Source organism: Sorex fumeus, unplaced genomic scaffold, assembly GCF_029834395.1.
Source record: "Sorex fumeus unplaced genomic scaffold, SorFum_2.1 ptg000064l, whole genome shotgun sequence".
Lineage (NCBI taxonomy): Eukaryota > Metazoa > Chordata > Mammalia > Eulipotyphla > Soricidae > Sorex > Sorex fumeus.
The window spans coordinates 5,683,456-5,709,510 of record NW_026606121.1 but is presented as its reverse complement, the minus strand read 5'-3'; the positions used below and the strand labels follow the sequence as shown (position 1 = coordinate 5,709,510).

Here is a 26,055-nt window from a genome sequence, read left to right as displayed (position 1 = left end):
CTCCAGCGTGGGACTCAGTTCCCTGCAGGTCACCCACCCCCTCTCAGTGACCTCCACGTGAAACAGGCCTCAGCCCTGTCCAGTTGACTGATCCCCTTTCTCCTGGGTCCTGACGCTGCATTGGTGTCAGAACGGCCAGTCTGGCCACAGAGTCTGCACTAAGTTTGCAGTTCTCCACTTTCAGGTCTGGCTGTGTCCACTTTTGGAAAAATCCCCGTAGGGACCAGGCTCTGACGTTTGGGGCCTGAAATCACTCTTGGTGATTAGTCTGTGCATACAGATGAATCCACAATGCCCCTGGGGACCTGCATGGGGTGCCAGCTTCCGTGCCCTGCCCCCCAGCCCATGGATAATGGTGCAGTCACTTGCAGACTCTGCTGGAAGCTGCTCACACCCTGCCCAGGTCCCTCCTCCTGGGCTCAAGGTCAGCTCTGCTGTTAGCTGAGCACGAAGCTGGCTGCGGGTGTGAGTGACCAGTGGCACCGGGATGTGGGCAGACAGACAGAAGCTCTTTCTGAGTGTTCATACTTTATTTCACGTGACGGACACAAACAAGACTGGGGTTAGTGGGCTGGAGAGAGTACAGCAGGTAGGGCACTTGCCTTGTAGGTGCCCAACCCGGTTTGAATCCTCGACATCCCAAATGGTCCCCTGAGCACAACCAGGAATAATTCCTGAGTTGCAGAGCCAGGAGTCACCCCTGAGCATCGCCGGGTATGGCCCAAAAACAAACAAAAAAATTGGGGGAAAAAAAAAAGACTGGAATTAGTAAAGTAACAGAGCTGGGGGCTCCCACTGACCTCTGGGCCTGAAGCCCTGCCCTCAGCACCACCCCTCTCCGACACAGTGCCGCAGCTACTGGCAAGTCTGGCGTGGCTGCCTGGTCGGCTGCGCCTGCACCCTGGGCCTTGGTCAGTCATCCGGCCAGCCCCTAGTCGATCCTGGGCAAGGGCGCCCACGTCTCACTCCAGGAGTGTGAGGTTTTCTCTGTGTAGCTGCCAGCTGCCCCGGCTGCCCACTGCCCTGAGGTCCAATAACACCAACGCTCAGAGAGCTCAGGCCTAGACAAGCACCCGAGGGCTAGAGCTGTCCAGGCAAGCAGACACAGACACCCACCATGTTCCCCAGTGTCCTGCTTCCTTGCTGTGCTCCTCAAAAGGCCTGGGGTGTCCGGGAGGGGACATGCCCCTGGAAGGCTGGGTGGACAGGCAGGCCCAGCTGAGGGTCGGGCCTCTCCAGGACCCAGGCACCGGTACACCCAGTTGCAGAGAGGGGGCAGGGCAGTCCCCAAAGTAACATTATTCCTAAGTCACAGTACTGGCCCAGGTGAGCCCCGGGAAGGGTCCAGGTGCTGGCTGGAGGGGCCACTGCTGACCTCAACAGAGAGAAGGAGAACGATGTATGCGGAAGGGACACAGCCCCAGGACAGGTGGGCAGAGGACGGCCGGCAGGCGACGGGTGGGTCTGGAGGGAGGGTCGCCCTGACCTTCCCTCAGAGCACCATCTGCTGGACAGAGCGAGGCCAGGCCAGTGGTCTCTCCAACCAACACACAGGCAAGAAAATCATACCAGGAAAGAAACGCGTTTACAAAAGTAGAAAACGGTTAGCGCAGGGGCTGGGGCAGCGGCAGGCTCAGGGCAGGGGGCAGGGCTGGAGCTGGGGTCTGGCAGCTGCGTCCTCCACCAGCTGCAGCGGCCTGCCGCCCACTACCACGTCCCGGAGGCAGCCCACAAAGCCCGTGCCGTAGGCTTTGGGTAGGGTCTGGCCCACAGGCAGCTTCTCCAGGCCTCCTGCAGGGTAGACAAAAGGAAGTCCCAGCTGAATCTCGGGCACACTGGTGCAGGGAAGGGTGAGAGCCCACCAGGCTCCAGGCCTGGTCCTGCCCTGGCCAGCCTGCTTGTCTCCCAGGGCTGTTTCTGGGAGGGGTCCGTCCACCCCTCAGGCACTCGTCCTTGGCATCACTCCCGACTCACCCAGCCACAGGGCTCCGTCGGTGTCCAGCTGCGTGGCACCCAGAGGGGAGGAGCCGGTCACGGGGGCCTCATTGCCCACCTGGAGCGAGCCTTCCCTCTGTTCCCTGTGGGGGTAGGTGTAGTGAGACCCCCACCCCGCAGCAAGCCCAGGGCAGAACTGGGTATCTGAAATAAAGGCCTAAATAGGCAGGCTATGCCGGGGGACGGCCAGGCTCAGTGGCCGGGCTCCTCGTGCCTCTCCAAAAAGAGGCTCGGGTCAGGCCCCTTGCTGGCCTGGACCCCCGCACGGCCACCAGCGCCTGACGTCCCACTGACCTGTGCGCCCTGACCCGCAGCCAGCGGTTGGTGTTCACGGGCACTGTGGAGCGCAGCACCACGGGCTGAGAGCCCAGGTCATAGGCCAGCTGCAGGTGCCCATCCACGATGGCCAGGGCGACGTAGTCGGCCCGCTCCGTGGCCTTGCCGCTCCACAGCACCAGCCCCTGCGTGGCCTCCGTGCGCAGGCTCAGCTCAAAGTGGTTGGTCTGCAGCGCCTTCTCGCTGGGGGAGGGTGGGGGTGGGAAAGTCTGCTCAGGGCACCTCAGGGGCAGGTGGGGGGGGAGGGACTCACGTCCTGGGGATGGGCCCTGGGGTGACTGGACGGTAGGAGGGGCCGCGGGCGGACACACAGAAGTGATGGAGACAGGGGCCAATGAGGGGAAGAAAGCAGGCGGGCCACGTGCTCACCTGTGAAGGGCCCCGGGGTCTGGCGCTTCGGGGCTTAGAGCAGGAAGAGAGGGAAGCAAGTAAGCAGGAGCAGACAGGTAGCTGAGTGCAGGCAGGGAGGGAAAGGCAGCCCGCGCTTTGTAATGTGGGGAGGGCCTGGGGGCCATACCCAGTGGGCCCAGAGCCAGTGAAGAAACAAGCACGAAGAGACAGTGGATGTGGGCACCAGCTCCAGCCCCCACACCCACAAGCCCCCCCAGTCAAGAAAACTCAGGAGCAGTCAGGGGGCTGCAGGCCCGGCCCAACCTGGTGCACGGTTCTGAGGTGAGGCAAGGGGGATGGAGCGAAGGCACAGTCCACCTGCCTGGGACCCCCCCACAGACAAGCTGCTGGGCACACAGAAATGCACATGGGCTGGCACACATGCATGCAGCCCCACACTCACATGTGCAGGCAACGCATATAAGACACACAGGTGCACTTATACACAACACACAGCTGCTCCTACACACATGCACCCAGGCAATTCACACACAGGTACACACACTCACACATGCTCATACACTCAGACGCACTCATACACATACACACACACGTACACGCTTATATATGACACACAGCTACATGCTTAATAGGCATATACATGCAACACAGGCACAATCACACAGGTACACACATGCTCACACACACAGTTATATGCACACCTATGCACATGCAGGCACACACACGGGTTCACATGCATAAATTTGCTCACTCACACATGGGTACATGCGAGACACACAGGTGCACATACACACACTCATGCGCACACAAACACACACACACACACAGGCACACGCAGGCATGCCGAGTCTTTAGCTGGGAAAGGGGATGATGCAGTTCTGAGCTGGGAAGCGGAGCCAGCCAGTGCCCTGAATCTGCCACCTGGGTGCTGGGGCCCAGCTGTGGCAGAAAGGAAGGAGCAGAGAAAGGGTCGAGAGGTGAGTGAGTCACGGAGGTGGGGCCAAGCACTACTTACGCTGGGATCTCATTGGTGAGTCCGCTTGGAAGCAAAGAGACAGAGGCGTGAGCAGAAGAAAGGGGAAAGGTATGCAGCGGGCATGCTGGCAGTATGTGGCCTGCCTGCACACACACACACGCGCACACACATACACACACACACGTGCAGAGGGTACGTGAATACAGAGAGTCACGCGCTGCATCTCCCTGGGGCTATTACCTCTCTGTCACTGCATTGAGGTACTCGATATAGGTCCGCCCATCAAAGGCGAGGCTCTCCAGGTCCCCTGCTGCCTTCTCCATGAGTCCTGAGAGACAGTCGGTGAGGGCCGGCACAAGCTCCAACTGCCCCCTGCAGCCGCAGCCCTGTGCGCTCACCCTGTTCACAGTGCGGCCCTGAGAAGCCCCCAGGACACAGGCACTCATAGGCAGCCTCCCGGGGGACGCAGGAGGCCCCGTTGAGGCAGGGGTGGCCTGAGGCCTGGGTACAAGGGTGGTCTGTGAAGGACGAGACATCCACTGCCCGCACCACGTGCTCCGGGGTCAGCAGCTGGCGGCCCTTGAGGGAGACCTGGGGGTGGGGGAAGCCTGCGTGGGAGGCTACCCCTGGGCTGGGACGGCAGCACCAGGGGAGGCTCCACACCCCCCACCCTCAGCTCCGGCCCCAGCCAGCCCCCACATACCAGCTGGATGGCCCCGTCGAAGCCAGAGGACACAGCAGCCGCCCGGGCCAGCTTGCTGAAGTCAGGGGCACCCCCCACATAGAGCGGCTCCTTCAGGTTGAGGATGGTGTGTGGCACCTGGCGGAGGTCTTGGGTGAGGGGCTGTGGGGGTCACCCCCTGGGCAGGGGTTGGCCCAGCCCAGATTCCCCCCCCAACCCCCCCCCCCCATCAAGAGGCAGCGCTACTCTAGGGAGGAGGCGCCGGAGGGCGCCAGCAGGAGAGGGAGCTGGTACCTTTCGGGATTTCTGACATCCGGAGAGGGGTTTGCAGAGCGAGAGCCAGAGAGCAGTGGGGGCAGGGAGGGACAGAGACAGGCGCAGGGCAGAGGGAGAGAAAACAGTTCAGTGAGGACGCGAGGCAGCAGGCGGGAAGGCCAGTGGCCTCCGAGCCCGGGGACACTCACCGGGGACTCCCCCAGCTCACGGGGCCCGTCGCCCACACGCAGAGCACCCTTGCGACCGGTCCGCTCCAGGAAGACCCTGGTCCAGGTTCCCAGGGCCACTGGCTCCGTGCTCCTGGCGAAGGATACCATGGGCTGGCGTGGGCTCAGCGCTCTCCCGCTGTCCCTGGCCACCCACCCTCCAGGACCCAGCAGGCACGCACCTGATGATCGCTGCCCCCTTGCCCAGGTCATAGCGAAACTCCAGATGCCGGTCGCGCAGTGCCAGGGACACAAAGTCCCCCTTGCCATCTGTTTTCTGCCCATTGTAGAGGAGCAGGCCGCTGGGCCCGCGGGCCAGGAACACCACCTCCAGGGCCATCTTCTCCCTGGGCCAGACAGGCGGGCGGGCAATGAAGCGACAGTGGGCACAAGGGGGCGGGGCAGGACCCCTCACCCACCCCGCAGTCCCACTGACCCTAGGTCCCGGTCCAAGGCGTGCAGGCCTTTCAGCTCCAGGTAGGAGAAGCCATTGAAGTTAGCCAGGAAGGGCAGGGGAGCATCCCTCTCTGAGGCTGCGAAGGGCAGGAGGCTGGTCACATGGAGTTACACAGCCACCCTGGGAGGCCCCACCCCCACGGCTCTCTGAGGCCCCACCCTCACGGCTCCCTGAGCCCTGGGGCAACTCAGACCCTGGCACCAGCCTCAATTCCAAGCCCAGGCCCACCCCGCCCAGCCACGCACCAGCCCCCTCTGCACTGCCCCACCTGTCTGACAGAGGGCACCCCTGCGCCCAAGGGGACACTCGCACTTGGCCTCGCCCGTTGGCAGCACGCGGCAAGGAGCCGCCCCGTGGCAAGGGTTTGGCTTGCAAGGATCCTTCTCGTCTGCACAGGTGGGTCCTGCGGAGACAGAGGGAACGCAAGGGAGCCGCATACAGAGGTGTGCCCCACCCTCAGGATCCAAGCCAGGTGCGGCCCTCACCGAAGCGGCCAGGTGGGCACTGGCAGTGGAACATGCCGTCTTCCAGGGCCTGGCATGGGGCCCCGCCCAGGCAGGGGTTGGGGAGGCAGGGCTGGTCCCCACACTCGCTCACACCGGAGTTCTGGATTGCAGCCTCCTGCCAGCGGCCCAGCTCCAGCCGCTGGTTGTTGACGTCCAGCAGGCGGATGCAGCCCCTCAGGCCGACACCCACGGAGGTGCGCTCCAACACCCTGCCATCAGGATGAGGGTCAGAGGTCAGAGGCCTCCTCCGACACCATCCAGGGTGGGGTCGGCCAGCTCCCTCCCACCAATGACGACAGGATCAGAGCTGGGTGTCAGGGGGGAATGAGTCAGAGCCAGCCTGAGCCCCTCTGGGCAGCCTGGCCCTCAGGGACCCCCACAGACAGGACAATCAGTGCTGAGGCAGGTTCATGAGGGTGTCTGCCACCCACCACAGTCTGATTTCGGGCCCACCCAGTCCTTTGCTCACACGGAAGCCTGGTCCTGGGGGAAGCCACCCACGAAGAGATCTGTGTCCAGGTTGAGGCCGTCAGTGCCGCTGGGGCTCTGGCCCACCACTGGGCTCTCTCCATCCACTGAGAGAGAGCCCCGGCGCCAGTGCCGGGACAGCTCCAAGCGGTGCCACCGACCCGGCTCTATCGACACAGAGCTGGTCAGCACTGCAGGCCCCGATCCTGTGTCAAACCTGGGAGGAGCACGTGTTGAGAAACACCCAAAGGGCCCCCAGCCCCAAGCCCTGCCCATGCCACTGGTTATCACAAAACCCCACTCACCCCGTTTACCCCGCCCCCGCATATACGCCCCGCCCACAACCCCGCCCCATCAGGGCCCCTCTCACTAGGCCCCGCCCCCATTGCAGCGCCTCCCACCAGGCCCCGCCCCGGCCCCTACAGTTCCTCTCACCAGGCCCCGCCCACCAGCACAGCCACTCCCACCAGGCCACACCCACCGGGCCGTCCGGCCCCGCCCCCTCCCTGGGCCCCAGATCCAGCTGCACCTGAGCTGCACTCGGCCTCCCTGCAGCGCCAGCGCCAGGAAGTCCTTGCCCCGAGCGTTGCCATTGTAGAGCAGCAGCCCACTGGGTTCCAGCGACCGGAACTCGAGCGCCAGGCGCAGCGTGTGGTAGGCACGCAGCGTGGGGAAGGCCAAGAAGGAGGAGCCCCCAAAGGCTGGCACCGAGGTGTGCAGCGCTGTGGAGACAAGACAGGACCGCTGGAAGGAAGGCAAAGAGAACCCTACCCAGCCCGCCAGGGGGCTGCCTCTGTGATCCTGCTCTCCCCCAGTCGCCCTTTCCCTGGGGAGTGAGGGACGTGGGGGGGGTCCCCAACTTTGGCCGGCGCAGCGGCCGCCACTTACCCTTCTCACAGATGGCGCCTGTCCTGCCTGCTGGGCAGCTGCAACTGAAGTCTCCACCTGTATCCTGGTCCCAGCAGGTGCCCCCGTGAAGGCAGGGATGGGAGTCACAGGGGCTTGGGGGCTGCTGGGGGCGTGGGCTCAGGGGCCGGTGGGCAGGCACTCGACCAGGGGCAGTGGTAGGGGGCCGGTGAGTGTGGGGGGGCGCTGTGGTCCTGAGGACTGGTCGGCTTGTGTGGCTGGGGTAGAGGGCCCGGGGGGGCGCAGTGGAGGCAAATCGATGGGCCCCAGTGGTGGCTCTGGCTGTGGCTGCAGCGGGGGTGGTGCCTGTGGAGGCTCCCGTGAAGAAGGCAGGAAGCCAATCTGAGGGTGGGGCACCGGTCAGCACTGCTGGCATGGCGGGGGCCTCAGGGCCCGGAAGCTGTGCGCGCAGGGTCATGGGGCACGGGGGAGGGGCCGTGGGGCACAGGGACAAGGACGGGAGCAAGGGGGTTAGGGCTGGCCCATGGGGAAAGGTGTGTGGGCTCACCGAAGTCCATGAAGCGAATGTGCTCTTGCGGGGGCCGCCTCACCCCCAGGCGCCTGGACGTCTGGATCTGCCTGAGCAGGGCCCGGTTTACATCCGCCGCCCGCACGCTGGAGGCTGGGGAGGAGCGACACTGAGCTCGGGCCCTCTAGTTCCACGGAACCCCACCCGCCCTGGGAGCAGTAGGGCAGGGCCTCACTGGGGTCGAAGTGCACGTCCACGATGGCTCGGACTGAGCGGCCAGGGCCCAAGTCCCGAAGTCGGACACTCCGGAAGTCCTTCTTGACTTCTGAGTTCCGGAAAAGGTCCTCCAGCTGCGGTGGGTGGGAGGAGTGGAGGGTTTGGACAGCCGCCGCCAGGCCCTGTCCTCTCCAAGCGGTCTGATGGGGATCTGCCCTGCTGAAAGGCCCAGGGCTGGGCTGCAGCCGGTGGACCTGGACTCACCGCACTCTCAATGCTCCTGGCGGTCTCCCCGAACAGCTCCGACTTGGGGTCGGCCATCTCTGGTGTGTAGAACAGGTCCTGCCCCTCGACCCCCTCGAGCTCCAGCACCCCCTGGAACACCTTGGTGGCTGTGGGGGAGGGGGCAGTGAGGTCCTGCCTGTTGAGGCTGGGCACAGCCCCAGCAGCAAGCCCCACGGGCAGCCAGCGTGTTAGTCAGATGGCCATGAGGTTAGTGGGCCCCGGGCAGTTACCAGGCGGACTCCTCATGGCAGTAGCCAGGCCGGCTTGCAACAGGAGAGACGGGTTAGCCGCGAGGTCCTGGGCACCCACGAGTGTGGGGGCCGAGACCACATGTGCACGTGTGCGGGGTGAAACCCCAGAAGTGGGCACACGTCTGTGTGAAGGTCCGAGCGCCCTGGGCCCGGCACAGACCTGCGGTGACGGCTTCCCGGGGGTGTCGGACTCCTGGGCTCACCGCGGCCCAGCCCCACTCACCGGGACAGTTGGAGCCCTCTGCGTCCAGCGAGGGCGTCTTGCCATCTGAGCAGCAGCCCAAAGGCGAGTTGTAGCAGGACGCCCTCTCGATGGGCAGCCCTGGGGTCTCAGTACGGCCCGCCTCAGGAGGCTCAAATCCTGCAGAAGGAAGTGCGGTGTTAGGCCAGACCTAGGGGCCCTCTGGCCCTTGCCCCAGGCCGCTGTGCCTCCACACACACTCCGGGGCCACCTCTGTGGGCCTCGGGGCCCCTGTGCCTGCACTCACCCCCTGAGCCGGCTCCGCTGGCCTCCAAGTCCCCGCTGAGCTCCTCATCCCCACTCCCCTCAGCGCTGCCAGACTCGCCAAAGGCGGACATGGCCAGGCTGGTTGTTGCAGCGGGTGTGGTGGGGGGCATGGTTAGCGCAGGCCTCGCCGTGGCCCTGGGTATGCTGGCGATGGTCCACGGCTGTGCAGACGGCTGAGGGGTGGGCTGGCTGCGGGGCGTGCTGCTAGGAGCCAGGGGCTGGGCACTGGCCGGGGGCGGCAGAGCCTGGCTCGGGCGGAGACCCAAGGTGACTACAGACGCAGACGTGGGGAGCACGCCAGAAGTGGCAGCATCTGCAGGGAAAGGAGAGTGAGGAGGGGCCGGGCAGGGCCAGATCTTCCTGGCCAGGGCAGGCCAGGCCAGCCGAGTCTCACCTTGGCACGGCCCGACGCTCCGGACAGTGATGTCCAGGCCCTGGCGGCAGGCGATTGTTCTCAGCTGACACTCGTTCCCATAGGTGACGCCGTCTGACCCACAGACCTGGGCACAGAGCGAGGAGGATGTTGGGGGTCATCTCTGCCCCCGTTTCCCCCCTACTCCCCAACTCTTTCTTACCTTGGTAGCATTGGTCCCCAGACAGGTAAGTGCTGGACACACACAGTGGGCAGTACCAGCCTCCTCCACACAGGATGCCCCAAACTCACAGTGCAATGCGGCACACGTGGTGGGCACTGAGCCATCTGGCACATAAGAGATGCTGCTGGCTCAGGAGGCCTGGCCAGCTTGGTCAGCCCCACTCCCGGGTCAGAGTTGTTCAGCAGAGGCCCACTCACCTGATTCACAGCCAGCAGGGCCCATCGCGCGGCCATCCGGACACTGCCCACATTTGGGGCCAGCCACCCCGGGCTTACAGGAGCACAGCCCGGTCATCTGCTCACAGTCGTCCCGCACTGCGCCCCGGGCATCACAGCTACAGGCTGCGGGCAACAGAGGAAGGCTGAGCTCTGCGCCTGGACCCCTCCCCAGCTGCCCCACAGTCTGGCTCCAACCCCACCAACCGTGAAACAGGACGGGCAGGGGTACAGAGCTAAGGCCAGCATGGGCATTGGCACTCACGGGTGCAGCCGCTTCGGCCATCAGTGACAATGCCACGGAAGTTCCAGAAGCCAGGCTCACAGCGGTCACACTTGAGGCCCCCGACGCCCGGGCGGCAGGAACATTGGCCCGTGGCTGGGTCACAGGTGCCACTGTAGGAACCGTGTGGGTTGCAGTGGCAGGAGCCTGCAGGAGTCGGGCAGGAGAGTCACATGGCCTGTGGCCACAACCACTGCCTTGCCAGGGTGGATCTAAAGGGGCACTCAGTCATGTGGCCTTATCAGAGCAGGTCTGCATGGACCTCGGGAGGGCGAATCTAGGGGCACTCACCGGGACAGCCAGCCTGGCCCACGCCCTGAGCAGCAGTGAGGTTGTCTGGGCAGCACCCGAAAGGGCTTTGGGTGCAGTGGGGAGGGACTGCCGGTGGCAGTGGAGCCAAGGTAGGACCTGCAGGCAAAGGGCAAGAGTTGAGTGTTGAGTTCTGCTTCAACCTCCCCTCTCTGACCAGCTGTGAGACCACATCTGTGCGGGCAGCGCCGGGGACAAGAACACAACCAGGAGTGACGTTCTACACAGCTAGTGTCACACACAGCCCGACACACGCAGAGACACATACACACTCTCGATCCAGTGCCCCCACACCACACATTCACCCGCACAGCCACCAGCATGTACACACATAGCCTTTGGTGCACAGTACTCAGGGGACTGCACCGTACACCCGGGGCTGAGCAAAGCTCATGTTGCAGCCCTCTGGCATCTCCCCAGTCCCCTATAAAGCAGCAGTGAGTGTGACCAGACTCCCCCACTAGAGAACCCCCCGAGGGGTGGGCACACAGGCACAGCACGTGGGGAGCACAGGCCAAAGGCCGGGAAAAAGCTCAGGAAAACGGCGGGATGTGCACACCTTGGCAAGCGCCCGAGGCCACAACGGCCAGCTCCTGCTGAGACTCGCACCGGGCCTTCTTCAGCTCACACTCGGTGCCATAGGTGACACCGTTGGAGCCACAGACCTGGAGAGGCAGCAGCGGTGAGGGCGCCACAGCCCCCCCCCCCCCCCCGCTCCACACCTGCCAGAGCTGGGCAGTGCCAGGCCTCACCAGACTCCTCGGGACGCCCTGGCAGTTGAAATCGCAGACGCACGGTCCGTCCTCGGAGTCCTCGTCCCAGACGCCACCTCGCTGCTGACACAGCTCCTGCTCACACTCGCCGTCCTCCCCGGAGCCAGAGCCACCGGAACCGCACTCGGCTGCGGGAGGGGTGTTACCTGTGTGCCACGCCCGCACGGGGCTTGCACCCCGCGGCCCACTGCCACCACCTACCCTGCTCGCAGGGTCCTGCCCGGGCCTCCTCGATCTGCTTCTGCTGCTGGCACGCCGCCTCGCGGAGCTCACAGACACTCTGGTAGGTGACACCGTCGCTGCCACACACGGGCCCGGGCGGGGGGTGCTCGCACCGGGGACACACACACCGGCCCGCTGAGCACACGGCCCCAAAGGCACACACTGTGTCCCCACAGGCCTCTGCAGGGGGCAGGTGGTCAGGCAGCGCTGTCCTGGGGCAGTGTCCCCGCAGCACCCTGCTCCCTGCCCCCACTCACGGCAGGGTCCGGCGGAGGCCACATGGAGGCTGATTTGGTGTGTGCAGGCGTGGACATGAAGCTCACACTCGCTGGCATATGTATACCCATCTGAGCCACACACGGGCTGGTCCATGGCTACACACTCAGAGGGGCACACACAGCGCCCTGTCTCTGGCTCACACAAGGCTCCAAAGTGACACTGGCCGCAGCGGTCTGGGAAAGAGGCGATGTTACCCGGGGACCTGAACACTGCCCGACCCCCCCCCCACTACCCGCAAGGCTGCTCGCCTGCCACTGACCACAGGGTCCTCTGTGTGCCACCCGGATCTCCCGCCTGAGGGTGCAGGCTGTGGCTTCCAGTTCGCAGGTGCTGCCGTACGTAACACCGTCACTGCCACACACAGGGTCATAGACGCCAGAACACGCCAGTGGACACGCACACGTGGCCTCCCCATTCTTCACAGCACAGGTGGCTCCGAACTGGCACTGCACTCCACGACATGGGGACGGGGGCTGGCCTGGGGAGAAGGCGGGCACTCAGGGGTCCAGTCACTGCCTGGGACATGCACAAAGCCCCTTCCCGGCAGCAGATCCGTTCCCGGGGGGTTGGGAGGACAGAGGAAGTCGGGCCGGAGGCACAGGACACAGCTGGAGAGGGACAGACACACAGCAGACACGGACAGGACACAGACCCAAATGGACCGGGTCCCACGCACAAGTGTGGGACACACTGGCGGTGGCGGGGCAGGTGTCCTCAGCCGCCCCTGCAGCCCCAGGACAGCCATGCACGCACACACGGGGCCTGTGTCACCGGGGCGCGAAGCTCTGCAGCCCACTACACCCAGGGACACACAGGGAGGGGGGTGTCCGTCCATTTGCTCTGCGGAGCACAGGCCAGGCAGCAGCGAGCCACACCCCCCCTGCCACGCGGGGGGCAGACCTCGGGCTGCGGCTCCTGGCGGCAGGCGCGGGACCTCATCCTGCCAGCGGCTCAGGCTGGAAGACACAAGAGTCGGAGCCGAGAGGGAAGGAAGGACGGAGGGACAGAGAGACGAGAAAGAGACCAGAAAGATGGACAGACCTACTGACGAGACAGCTGGAGGTGGGCCGCACCGCCACGCAAGACACACCACCTCCACCCTCTGCTGGTCACACAAAGCCCGGCGGGGACCACGTGGGACCCGGAGAGCTGGACACCACAGGCTGGGAGGTGCCTGGTTCCTCGGAAGAGTGGACTCTGCCCCCGCCCAGAACCCACTGACCAACACGTCCTGGCCATCCCAGTGACCGGAGCCTGGGGACCCTCGACCCCGGGGAAGACAGCGCGAGATGGAGATGACAGTGATGAGGGCCGCAGGGACCTCGGCAGGCTGGCTCCCGCGCGGCACCACCCACGGAGCTCACCACACGGGCCCTGGTGCTTGGCAGGAATGGCTCGCTGCTGCTGGCACTCGGCCTGCTGGCGCCAGCACTCGTTGTCATACGTGTGCCCGTCCTGGGCGCACACGGGCCTGTAGGCTCCGTCACACGTGACTCGTTCACAGGAGCAACGGGAACGACCTCGGCGGGACAGGCACACGGCGTTGAACTTGCAGGCTTCTGGGCACTGGTCTGCCATGGAGTGGAGCCAGGAGGTCAGACCCCAGGGACAGGCAACCCGAGAGGCAGTGAGGGCCCGAGGCACCAGCAGGACCCTCCTCCCAGAGCGGCCCACCTCTAGGCTGGCACTGGCCGGAGCGCACTTTCTGGAGCAGGAGGCCACGGGCAGCTCCCTCGCGGTCCATGACGCAATCGTTGTCGTAGGTGACCCCATCGTCCCCGCACACGGGCGCCCGGCGGGAAGAGCAGCTCTCCGCGCGCAGGAGCATCTCCGGGCGCCGCGTGCGCGGGTTCACACGGCAGAAGCGGTTGGGGTCACTGAGGGCATTCTGGCAGGGGTCTGGGGGAGGGAGGCCAGGAGTCAGCCGAGGCGCATGCCCCCCCCCCCCACGACTGCCCTCCCCTCCCGCGACCCCGCCACGCGGCGCACCGCACGGGCCGTCGAACTTCTTGACGATGTCCTCCTGGCGTGCGCAGGCGCTGCGCAGCAGCTGGCACTCGCCGGGGTAGTCGGCGCCGTCGCTGCCGCACACGGTGCCATCGGGCTCGCCGCGGCAGCTTGCGGGGCACAGGCACGTGGCGCTCTGTCCGTCGGCCGAGCGCGCGCACGTGCTGCCGAAGCTACAGGTCACACCGGCACACGGGTCCCGGGAGCCTGTGGGCGGTGCGGGGCGGGTCACCTGCCAGCGGCCCGCGCCGCGCCCTGCCCCGCCCGCCAGGCCCCGCGCTCACCGCAGGGCCCACGGCTCAGCAGCCGGATGCGCCGCTGCTGGCGGCACTGCGCGCGCAGAAGCTCGCACTCGCTGCTGTAGGTGGACGCGTCAGAGCCGCACACGGGCGCCACCACGCTGGGGCACGCGCTCTTCTTGCACACGCACGAGGCGCGGCCAGGGTTCTCCGCGCTGGGCTCGCACACGGCGCCGAAGCCGCACAGCATCCCTCGGCAAGCTGTGATCGGGGGCGGGAGGGAGGGCCAGGCTGTGCAGGTCCTGGGCACAGACGGCGCCCTGCGCGCTGCCCATGGCCCCAATTGGTCGTGAGGGCTCCATGGACACCTTCACGCGTGAGTGGTCCACCAGGACGCACCCTCCGGCTCCAGCCCTCCCTCCTGGGGAAACCTCTGCCCACCGCCCGGCCCCTTAACTAGAGGGGGCGCATCTCCTGCACCCCCCGTGGCCAGACCAGACCTCAGGTCCCACCACATCAAAGTCCTCCCGCGGCGGCTGGCCTTCCCCCAGAGCCCTGGCCCCTTCCTGGGAGCTGCCTGTGTCCACAACCACATCTGCACCCCCCCACCTCCCAAGCTCCCCTGCCCTTTATGGACAGACCTGCGGGTGTCCAGCGACAGTAAGGAGGGGTGTCTGAGGACCCTCTCTTCCATGTCTCCCCACTCCAGCCTCCCTGGAGGCTGCTCCCCGCCCACCAGGCCCTTTCTGAGCGGCCTGGTGGGAGACAAGCTCCGGGCCCACCGTTCCACCTCCACTCCCAGTGCGCAGGTGCCCACGCAGGGTCCCTCTGCACCGCGTCCCACACGCAGTGGCCCAGTATGCCTCCCGGATGCCCCACTCACCGTCCGCAGGTGTCAGGGGCGCTGGTGTGAAGTGGCCTCCAGGCTTATCTGGAAGAGAATGAGTTTCCAGGTGAGGCCCTTCCCGTGCCCAGCTCCGAGCACCCCCTTCTGTCCAGACCCCTTCCAGCCCCTGCATCCGGGGTCCCCAACTCCCGAAGCAGCAGCGACCGTGTGTCAGGATGAGGACGGAGCCAGCGACCTGAGCGAGGGGGCTTGGGACTGCCCCGCTGCCCGCCCCCCACCCCGAGCTGCGCGGGTGGGGTGACTGGCTCAGCCTGCGGGGTTCCCCCGCCCCTGCACGTACAGCCGCCGAGGAGCAACACCGGGGCGAGGCCGAGCGTGACGGTGGCCAGCAGAATCAGGCAGACATTGCAGGGGATCATAAAATAGCGCACGAGCACCGACGCCCCGTGCGGCTGCTGCGGGTCCCGGGCCAGAGGCAGGGGACGCATGGCCCCGGGCTCCTCAGGCCCCTCCTGGGCGAGGGGGTCCTCACGGGGCGCCCTTGGGCCTCTTCGGGGCCACGGCCCCCATTCTGGGCCGCTGACCGCAGCGGGGCCCCGAGTTCAGCTCCAGACCCCGCCCCGGGCCCCCGCGCAGCCCTCCGGGATCATCCTGGGAAGTGGGCAGGACTTCCCGGGCGCGGCTCGGCAGGGCCCGGGGGGCGGCTCCGAGGGGCCGCGGGCGCCCGAACCCGAGCGAGCGGTGGCGGGCGCGGGGCGCGCGGAGGGCGGCGGGCGGGGAGCGGAGACAAAGAAGCCGCCGCCGGGGACCCCGGGTCCGCGGGGAGTCGCGGCTCCCGGCGCAAAGAGGGACTCGGCGGCAGCGGCACAAAAGGGCGCGCGGGGGCAGCTGCCGGGCCGGGGCCGGCGCGGGCTGCAGGGGCGGGAGGTGGGAGCCGAGAGGGGCGCACGGGGTGAGAGGGGAGCGGAGAGGGGCGCAGGGGCGGGAGGGGGAGCGGAGAGGGGCGCAGGGGCGAGAGGGGGAGCGGAGAGGGGCGCAGGGGCGGGAAGGGGAGCGGAGAGGGGCGCAGGGGCGGGAGCCAAGGGGGGGCCCGCAGGGGCGGGAGGGGGCAGCCGAGAGGGGCGCAGGGGCGGGAGGGGGGAGGGGGGATGAGAGGGGCGCAGGCCGCGGGAGGTGGGAGCCGAGGGGCGCAGGCAGGCAGGTGCTGGGGCGGGGCAGGGGCGGGGCCAGGAGTGGGGCGGGTCCACGGCCGGGGCTGGGGCTTGCTCACCCGCAGGACCCGGATAGGCCGAGCTGCGCGTGTGCTCAAGCGCGCGTGTCGCGTGTGCCCGCTGGCACCTGCTCCTGCCTCCCCGCCCAGGCGCCACACCCAGGTGGGGACCGAGCTGGGTCCAAAGCTGAGGATGGGAGAGGCGTGAAGGCACAGACACCTCTCACCCACTCCTCCCTGGGGGCTGACATCGACCCCAAGGCACCCCACAACGCACCCCTTAGGGGACTGTCCCCCAAATTCGAGGGCCCATCCCGATAAGCCTTCCTTGAGCGCCCTGACTGACTTCTCACATCAGCAGAAAGCCGTAACTCTCCAGTTAACCCTAAATCATACTTTTCCCCTCCTGGTTTCCCTCCTAAGTCACACCCTCCAGGAAGTCTGTCCTAGGGGCCACCCAGTCACCTGCACCGTTCCTGCTCACCCACCTGATCACTAACCTCCCCACATGCATGCACACACCCATATTCACTAACACTCACCCACACATACACCTACATTCACTCACATGCCCTCCACATTCACTCACCCCCCACCCACATTCACTCAACTCACCCAATCACATCACCCCCTCACACACCTGTTCACTCACACTTGCCTAATCATACTCATCTCGACACCCATTTACCCAATTTCACTCACCCACAGGCACACACTCACACCCACATTCATTCACATGCCCCATCACACAACTACCCCACTCACACGTGTTTATCCACTCTAATCAGTTGCTCCCAGACACAGTCACATTCACTCACGCACCCCCTTTCACATACTCTCATACACATACACACACACACACACACACACACACACTACACCCAGGTCCTGGCCATGTCTAGGCTGTCTGTCAAAGAAAGACCCCTTTCAGGTGAGGCCCTGCCCATGCCCAGCTCTGAGCCCTCTGTCTGAGCCTTCCTGCCCCTGCAGCTGGGCCCTGTGGCAGAGATACTGGGGGTCCCTAACTCCCAAAGCAGCAGCTACTGCATGTCAAGATGAGGACCAGAGTCAGCAACCCCTGCAAAGGGGCTCAGGACTGCTCTGCTGCCAATCACCAGTGCTGCCCCGGTCACTCTCTGGCCTCATCTCAGGGTATCTGGGAAGAGATGATAAGCACAGTAGTCTTCCCAGAGCCCCAAGGCTGGGGGAATCCTCTGCCTTGCCCTTGGTTGTATTTCTGGGTCACACCTGGCGATGCTCAGGGGTTTCTTCTGGCTCAGGCACTCAGGAATTACTCCTGGTGGTGCTCAGGGGACCATATGGGATGCTGGGAATCAAACCTGGGTCAGTCGCATGCAAGGCAAACGCCCTACCCGCTATGCTATCGCTCCAGACCCTGCCTTGCCCTTGGAATAGACACTTTCTGAGCCATCTCTGCCTGAGCACCCACCAAGCTGCCAACAAGACCGTCTCCCCACATCCAGCTGCCTCACGTATCCTGTTTCAAACTCTCACCCTTCTGCCCCCATGCTCAATTCTGCCCGGTCTGGTCCGTCACCCACAGCACAGGTCCACAAAGCCTCTGAGGGTTTGGAACTAAGGCCCTAAGGAAACCAATGGGAAGTTAATACCATGTGGTGGCCCAGGGCAGCAAACATGGAACTGCCCGCAGACCCTGGCCCCCCATCTCACCTCCCTTGTCCAGAGTGCCTGTGCCTGCAGTAGCTTCTCGGGTACCACCCTGGACAGGGAGCATCAGCAAGGCCTGAGTCAGCATCTCCATAGGGTGGGACCTGACCCTGAGCCCAGGGACCTGGTTTAGGGAGCCTTGGAAAGGCTCCCGTGGCCCCAAGACCTTCACTGCAGCCCTCAGGACTGTGGGCTGCATCTCTTGGCTCAGAGAGGCCCTGGGACAATGCGAGGAATTAAACACCAGAGATGTCCACTGGGCTCAATTGGCCCTGCCTGCCCTCCACTGCAACCACAGGACATTTTGGTGGACGCCACAGGAGGGGGCCTGGGAAGGGTGAGTCTAGGATCAATGGGAGCTGTGGGGACCTGCAACGAAGGCCTCAAATGCTGCCTGGGAAAATGCCCCCCACCCCTACTCTCACTGGTGCTGACCCACTGGTCAGTACAGAGGTGTCAGGGCTGGAGCCCACTCAGCAAGGGGTGAAAGGGAAAGAGTGGACGCAGCTGGCCCAGTAGCCCTGCCCGACTGTCTGAGCCCCCCAAAGGAACTGGATGCCTTCCGAGAAACAAAGGGCCATTGAGGCCCCAGACCAGCCCAGGGAGGGGAGCTCAGGCTACTGGAGCTATTTTGGGATCTTCAGACTCAAAATCATTCAGCCCTGACCAGCCCACTCAGTCTCCTGCCTGGGGCATGAAGAGAAAATCTGAGCCACGACTCAGCCCTGCTCTCCGGTCACACACACACAGCAAGACGCAGCTGCACACTCGAACACCCCGCCAGCTCTCCAGGCCTCCCACATGTAACACATGCATGTGACCACGCCCCAGAGCGCAGTCTGGAGGCACCCACCCGCCTCCCTCCCGTCCCAGGGCACGCACATGCAGGTCTGGGAGCCTCCAGGAATGACTGAGGGGTCTGGAGAGAGCTTTCTCAAGCAGGGGCCCCCTCCCCCTCATTCCAGTTCCCTGGAGAGGCCCACAGCCCAGCCCTACACTGCGCCAGCATCTCTGGTGGACCCTGCCCTGGGACACAGACCTCAGAACTCGGTGGGAGCCACAGGTGTCTGCAGCAGGCAGGGGAGAGGAGGCCCTGCAGCTCCCCCCACCCCCCTCCCCTCCTGGGCCTCTGGGGCCTCCAGCGTCCCCTCCCCCTGCCCCAGCAGACAATAGGCATTTCACAGCAGGGTGTTCTCTGGGTGCGGGCCAGAGAACCTCCACTGCAGCTCCAGGTGAGACTGGGAGGTGTCCTGGTGTAACTCCTGGGTTGGAACCCTCCACACCCCCCTGCCAGCTAAGCCCTGCTGCGGGTGGGGGGTGAGTCTGGGGAAGGGGCTCAGCAGGACTGGCTCATAGGACAGCAAACACAGCTGCTGGCCAGGCCTCCGTGCCCTCCCAATGGTGACTCAGCAGAGCTTCACTCACCTGCTGCCAGTCCCCTCCCCCTCGCCTGCCAGCACATCCTGGTCGTGTGGCGCCCTGAGTCAGGGGAGCTCCGGCCAGGAGTCTGGGAGAGACCTCAGTGACCTGAGGGGGCTGGTAGTTTGCTGGTGGGGGAGAGCCTCCAGCCAGTGGCCCAGGGACACCGGGGGAAAGAGCCCAGCCAGGACCCCAGACACCTGCCAGGTCCTCGGGGTGTCCATGCCCTCAGTCTCTCAGTCTCTGCTCCCACACGGACCTGCCCACTCCAGGAGGAAAGGAAAGCTGGAGGAGGCAGGCGGTGGCCAGGTGCGGTCTGGGCAGTTGAGTCAGGAGGCAGAGTTCCCGGTGAGCCATGCACATGCCCACAGGAGGCAGTGAGCATCACAGCCCTGCACGGAGGCCGGACCTCAGGGTGGAGTTTCCTGGACAGGACAGGTGGTGTATGGGCACTGCCCAGGGGAGGACAGGCGGAGTCGCAGGATGTACAGGAGGTCAAGAGGCATCCAGGACCCAGAGAAATTGCTCCTTGGGGAGCAGGCTCCGGGCCCTGGTCTTCCCGGTACTTATGGATGGTCACTGTACTGTCTTCTCTACATTGCCAGTCCCCTCCCCTCTCACAATTCTTTTTTTTTTTTGCTTTTTGGGTCACATCCGGCGAAGCACAGGGGTTCCTCCTGGCTCTGCGCTCAGGAATTACCCCTGGCGGTGCTCAGGGGACCACATGGGATGCCGGGAATCGAACCCGGGTCGGCCGCATGCAAGGCAAACACCCTACCCACTGTGCTACTGCTCTAGCGCCCCCTCTCACAATTCACACCTGCCTTCAAGCACACCCAACAAAGCAGAGTCTTCAGCCCTGAGGGTTTGCTGCTGGGGCAGTGAGAGTGAGAGGCCATGATGATGTGGAGAGGAGGAGCGGAGTGCCTCAGCCCTGCCTGGCAACTGAAGCAGGTGCCCTCTCCTCCCCAGCTGTAGGTGAGGCCAGGCCACACCTGGGCCCAGATACCCAGACGTCACTGAGCCTGGGTGTCTGTTCCAGATGTGCACCGAATGGGTGCACCTGTCTCCCAGATGTACACTGGGCCGGTGTGCCTGTCCCCCCCAGGTGAGCCTGTCTGTCTGTCTGTCCCCAGATGTGGAGCATCCACACGTCTGTCCCTGATGTGCAGGCAGTGGGGCAGGAGGTCCTCCTGGCTTCCCCCCCGCCAGGTGCAGGACGAGGGGCCACTGCTGAGGGAGGAGCAGAGACGCTCACATCTGCCCTGCCACCAAAGGGGACACCGTCTGTCAGGTCTGGCAGGCACGTAAGGGCAGTGAGCTCCCTCCCTATCGTCTCCAGTGGCACCAAGCAGACTTCTCAGCTGTTGCGTCACTCCGTCACTCCATATAGAGCTGCAGGAGCAGGGCCCTTTGTCAGGCACCGGCTGGCCCCCACAGCCCTGGAAAAACAGGGTGGCCGGAAGCACAGGCCACCCGCTGGGCTCCGGCCAGGCGCCTGCACACAGTTCAGTGCAGCTGTCCGCAGGCAGCCTTGCACACGTGCACACGTGCGGGCCACACAGCTGGACACAGCTGGACGGAGTTGGCTGCCTGGGCTCACTGAGCTCCCCTCTCCCACGCCTCTGCTCTGCGGGAGGAGAATGGGGGTGTGGGAGGGGCGTCCTCCTTTCCCAGGTCCAGCTGTAAGCAGAGCTGGCAGGGGGCCTTCCTCAAAGGAAATTCTCAGGATCTGCTCTGGGGGAGAGGCCCCTTCCAGGAGAGCGGCCGACATCACCCCTCCCCAGATCCCAGCCTCAGTGTGGACCTCAGAAAGGGCCCCTCCAGACCCAGCGCAGACCCCCATGCCTCTGCTGACTGCATCAGGACAGGGGCGACAGCCCTGGGAACTATCTCAGCCCTGGGACGCTCCTTTTTGTCCTACTTCCAGGGTTTGTGTCCAGGGAGCTGAGGTACGAGGAAGGTCCTGGGTCCTGATGACATCGTATGGGGAGCCAGGGATCAAATGGCGAGGAGACAAGTTTGCTCCCGGACCCAGATCTGGAGGCAGTTTGCTCCCAGACCCAGACTGGGAGGGTACCCAGTGGGTCCTCCAGCTGGAAACAAAGGCAGAGGGGGCTGTTGGCCGAAACTTCCCACTCTCCCGGTGTGGTGGGAGCTCCCGGGGCTGAGTTCCTCCCGGGGCTGGGGGTTAGGGACAAGCTTTCAAGGAGAAGCCAGCTCGCCAAGCAGAGGAGGCCTGCTGGCCTCAGAGTGACCTCTGGCTGGAGCCTGGCCTGTGACCTCCCTGCACTGCACCCCCACTGCAGCCTGTAAGGACTGCTGGGTGCAGGGCCAGGGAGTCCAGAGACCCTAGCCCAGTGTGTCTTTGGCTGCATGGGGCCCCAGGCCCGGTCAGCTCTAGGGAGAAGCAGGGAAGGCCAGTGTGGAGAGAGGGAGCAGGCGGGGCAGGAGGGAATGGACGGGTGGAGTGTGGGGATGGGCGGGCTCTGGAAAAAACCCAGAATTGTTTCCACCAATTCGGCCCTACAAGGGGACCACAGGCCTCGGGAGAGCAGAGTCCAGCCCTGAGTACACGGAAAGCACCTGAAACAGCACACTCCTGGCCTGGGGGGCTTGAATGGAACAAGCCGCTTCCACTCAGGAGGGAGCAGGCCCAGAGCAGGTGAGGGGATGCAGGTGCTAGGTGCCACGTGGCAAGGGGCAGGCCAGCAGCGTATGTGACACCACCCTCGCCTGCTACACAGAGTGGCCCCTGCTGGGTACTAGCACCCACACCAGCAACTTCCGCAGAGGCCCGGAGCCAGGCTGGCCTGGCGGAGAGGATGGGGCATTGCCTGACTGTAACCAGGCTGGCCAGACCAGGGAGCGTGGCCGCCCGGACCCCCAGCCTTGGGGCTGGGCAAAGCCAGGTTGGGCGGGTGCCAGACTCACTCCGACCCTGTCTGGGTGCCAAGCTGGTGAGGGCAGACAACACTTCCTTTCTCCACTCTTGGCTCCTGGAGGGGAGGGAAGGGCCCTCGAAGGCCCAGCTGGCCTGCAGCCAGGTCTATGGCCCTCCTGGGGGCTTCAGGGGAGGCCCCTGACCTGACTTCACAAGGCAGGGTGGGGGGAGGGCAGGAGAGGCCAGGCTGGGCCGTGAGGGGGGGGCGGTGGCTGGGGCAGGGGAGGGCCCTGAGTTTCCCTGACAAAGCAAGGGCGGGCCGGCGGGCGGGGGTCTCCTTCCTTCCTTCCGGGGGGCCCTCCCTGCACTTCTCCTGGCCCAAAGGTGGCGCAGAGGGAGGGACACACATACCTGTCTCAGTTATGCCAGGAATGTGGCTCCCCAGGCCAGGTCGGAGGAGGGGCCTTTCTGGGGGCTGGGGAGGGGACAAGGGGGGCAGGCTGTGGGAGAAACCGAGGACGAAGCAGAGCAGGGTCACCACCGGACCGAACTGACTGCAGAGATGACGCAGGGGCCGGTGGCAGGACCCTGTGAGGGGGAGAGGGCAGGGGGGCGAGGGACAGGCAGAGGCTGGTGCCGGGGAGGGGAAGAGCAGAGGGCGGGGGCGGAGTGGGGTCAGGGTCTGATGGGAAGGCCGTCCTTATCTCCCACCTAATGGGAGGGGGCCCGCCCTGGGAGGGGTGGGCTCAGGACATCCCTGCCCCCCAGCCAGGCTCCAGGTCCAGGGGACTCAGGCTCAGGCAAGCGCCCAGACCCCCAAAAGAAAAACCCTCCTCAATGGGCCCCACCCTGCCCTGGGGCTGTCCCTTGTCCTGTCCCAGTCTCAGTCCTTAGAGGACCCTGTGGGCCCACCCTCACTTAGGGTCCCTCCGGCAGACTCCTTCCAGCTGTCCCTCTGTTCAGCAGGCAGCATCCGGCCTGAGACAGGCCTCAGACCCCACAGACAGCCGGTCACAGGGCCACAGACTCAGCTGGGCCCACCAACCGCCTTCCCGTCTGCAGGGGTGGGGCTTTGTGGCCCCAGAGCCCTCCCCTCAGCAGCCGCTGCCAAAACTAGCCCCACAGAGCTTGCCCCATCTGCCACCCTGAGCAGGGGCCCTGGCTAAGAGGCCCTCAGGAGGACTGGGCTGGGGCCACAGTTCTCCACGGGGCTGCAGGCGGGACCTTGGAGGGTCCCCAGGGTCAGCAGTGCTGGGCAGGGTGTCACAGGTCCCACAGTTCAGGCTCACCTCCCCCACTGCCCACTGTCACCCTAGGAAAGGGCCCTGCATCACCCAGGACACCCAGAGGCCCAGTGGCACCTCAGCACTTCATGAGGGACAAGTTCACTGTTCTGCTGGCCACAGAGCGCACCAGACAGCAGGAAGTCTCGGACCCTCCCCACTGGCTATGCAGGAAAAGTCTCCCCCACCTCAGACATCCCTTCCCAGAACCTGTGGGGGGCAGACAGGATGCGGGTGACGACAGTTCCCACAGCTCCGGCGACACCCCCCACCAGGGACCTCTGCCCACTGCTGGAGCCATCCTGGGGGGAGGCCACCTGCAGGTCACGTAGACCAGGCAAGAGGGTGCACAGGAGGAGCGGACTCCACCGCTGCCCATACGACCTCCTGACCTCTTTCCCAGAGAACGGACTCAGGTAGGCCAGGCCCACTGTGCGCGCTCCCCGGAGTCTGCTTGGCATCTGGGCCCTAGACAGACTTTGGGGCTTCTGCTGCAGAACCCCCGATGCAAGTTCCCCCACAAAGGTCCCTCTGGGCTGGGAGGGAACGGGGGGGGGGTGACACTCTTAAGTTACCAGGCTAGGTGGTGTCACAGCCCTCCAGAGGGGAGTATGCAGAACTGGGGAGAGCGAGGAGGCTGGCACAGGGACAGGACGCAAAGGAATGCTTGCAGGTGGGGCCCACCAGCACTGCTGACCAGAGCAGACCTCGCTGTGTACCTGTCGACAGCCCCGGACATCCCAGCCCCGCGGCGCAGACCCACACACCTTCCACGCAGTGCTCCACCTCCTCCAGGTTCCGAAGGGTGATGCGCATGAGGCTGGAGTTGAGCATCAGCTCGTTCTTGTGGGCCGGCCACAGGTACGGGGGCGCAGGGTTCACAAAGAAGATGCGGGTGTCCCCCGTGGACACCTGATTGTCACAGATGAGGGGGTCTCCGAAGCCGCCGATCACCACCTTATTGCCGCCGTCCATCAGGCTCTCCTGAGTCACCACGTCTTTGCCCTTCAAGTACCGCCAGACGCGAACCTGGGGACACGTGGTGCATCAGGGGTGAGGGCGCTTTTTTTCCCCCTTCGGTGCTGGGGCAGGCAGGAGATGCTGAGAGGGGTGGGGTGAGATCTGGGCACCAGCTCCAGGAGGAGGCCATGGGGGTCTCACACATCCTGTTCACATCCCACATGATACTCTGGTCAACTCGCCCCTCCCCCAATTGCCCGGCCAGTCCAGTTCCAGGAATGACCATCTCAGCTCAGGATACTACGGGAAGGGGACCCATAGGGCGTGGGGTGCCGAGGGTCTTCCATGCCCCACCCCCCATCTGCCTACCACTAAAGGACCCCAGGCCCCACCCCTGGCAAAGCTGGGGGCAGACAAGCAGCAGTTTCAGGGCTGTGGGATCTGAGCTCCGGGCCAGCTGAACTCCCTGCAGCCGTGGGTGGGCTCAGCCACTTTCCCCAGCAGTGAAACCCCCTCTTCGCGCCAGGCTCCTCCAGGAGTGCGGGCAGAGCAACCTCACCACAAAATCAAGTTCGGGCAGCGCAGGGCGGACGCCCCACCCGCCAAGCACACTCTCTTGGAGCCTGAGGGCACCTGCTCTGACAAACTGTGCCTGGGACGCCCACAGTCTGCCCCCTGGTGCAGGAGCGGGTGGGGGCCGGGCCCCCAGAGCCTCCCAGGGATGCGTCCCCATCACAGCACGCTTGCTCCAGGGCCCACTTCTCAGGAGAGGCTCCTTCTCCTGAGCTCGGGCCAGCACTTCTGGGATGGGGGATGGAAGACAATGGTGCGGTGGCACCTGCCCAGCCCTGCGGGGAGCCCTTCCCCCCAGCTGGGTCCACCCTCTGCCCCACCAACACGCAGTGGCCGAGAAGGATGATAGCGGCAGCTCACCGCCTGCCCCCACCCCAGCCACACCCAGGAGCAGCGGGGAGGAAGTCGGGAAAATCCTGCAGGGACTTGGCAGAGTGCCCTGGTGCTAGGGAGGGGAAGGGGCCCGGTGGGGGATCCCGCCGCAGCCAGGCAGGAGGCCGCCGCCCTCCCATCCGCACCAGGACCAAGGTGCCATTTCTGGTGAGGGGGGCGGTTCGGTGCCGGGGAACCAGACCGGCATGAGCCCTGGGCCCCCGACCCTCACCTGGAGCTCTGTCCCGGGCTGAGCCGCGGGGCGCCCGAACAAACGCACCCGCGGAGCTGCCGGCGCCGACGTTGGAGAGGCCGGGCAGGCCCGGCGTCCGGCGAGGGGGGCCCTCCGGCCGCGGGGGTCCTTTCCCCTGCCCCGCCCCCACCCCGTCTGTGCCCCCCATCGCCCGGCCTGGGGAAGGAGGAGGGTAGAGGAGTCCTGGCCACGGCGCCCCGCCTCCACCCCGCACCGCCGCGTCCCGCTCGCTCGCTCGCTCTCCGGGGCGGACGGCGGGCGAGGGTCGCCAGAGCCGGGGGCCCCGGGAGGGTGGGGGACCGCGCTCGTGTCCCGCGCGGGTGGGCTGCCGCGGGAGTCGCGGCGCCGCGGGAACTTTCCCTCCCGCGCTCGCCCGGGACTTTTCCGGGGCCCGGCGCCCCCCACGGCGCCCGGCGGTCGCCAAGGGAGCGCGAGCGGCGGCGCGGATCCCGGGCCGTTCCCACGGCCGGGCGGGGGGCGCGGCGCGGCGGGGGGCGCGGCGGGACGGGGGGCGCGGCGGCGGGGCGGGGGGCGCGGCGCACCTTGCACGAGTACGTGTGCTGCACCGGGTCCACGTTGAGGATCTCCTCCACCGTGCCGGTGAGCACCACGTTCGCCTCCTCCTCCCGCCGCTCCAGCGCGCGCTCGGGGCACGTCCCGTGGGCGCGGGGCAGGGCGCGCGCGGCCACCAGCAGGAGCAGCAGCAGCGGCCGCGGCGGGGCCGGGCTGGCCATGGCGGGCCGCGGGCGGCGGA

The 26,055-nt window shown here is 65.7% G+C and overlaps 1 protein-coding gene across 5 annotated transcripts; it reads right to left on the bottom strand.

Moving 5' to 3' along the window:
* Positions 1-517: 517 nt before the first annotated feature.
* AGRN (agrin) lies at positions 518-26,055 on the bottom strand. Of its 5 annotated transcripts, XM_056128348.1 has the most exons (38): positions 25,844-26,055; positions 23,911-24,172; positions 14,695-14,742; positions 13,857-14,072; positions 13,555-13,779; positions 13,240-13,464; positions 12,930-13,136; positions 11,825-12,043; positions 11,544-11,738; positions 11,266-11,466; positions 11,044-11,192; positions 10,851-10,956; positions 10,274-10,390; positions 9,965-10,129; positions 9,682-9,825; positions 9,464-9,588; positions 9,283-9,388; positions 8,869-9,201; positions 8,604-8,741; positions 8,109-8,236; positions 7,864-7,978; positions 7,668-7,781; positions 7,142-7,501; positions 6,783-6,975; positions 6,255-6,470; positions 5,765-5,994; positions 5,548-5,682; positions 5,259-5,355; positions 5,005-5,169; positions 4,805-4,916; positions 4,362-4,478; positions 4,057-4,249; positions 3,899-3,986; positions 3,698-3,721; positions 2,701-2,733; positions 2,290-2,514; positions 1,975-2,078; positions 518-1,791 (listed from the first exon to the last, which is right to left on the bottom strand). In XM_056128348.1, exons 1-38 carry the CDS (start codon positions 26,033-26,035, stop codon positions 1,634-1,636), a joined length of 6,180 nt encoding a protein of 2,059 aa, XP_055984323.1. In that variant the 5' UTR covers positions 26,036-26,055; the 3' UTR covers positions 518-1,633. The 5 variants fall into 5 exon arrangements, with proteins under 5 accessions (XP_055984323.1, XP_055984324.1, XP_055984327.1 ...); XM_056128349.1 differs by lacking the exon at positions 2,701-2,733; XM_056128352.1 differs by lacking the exon at positions 7,142-7,501.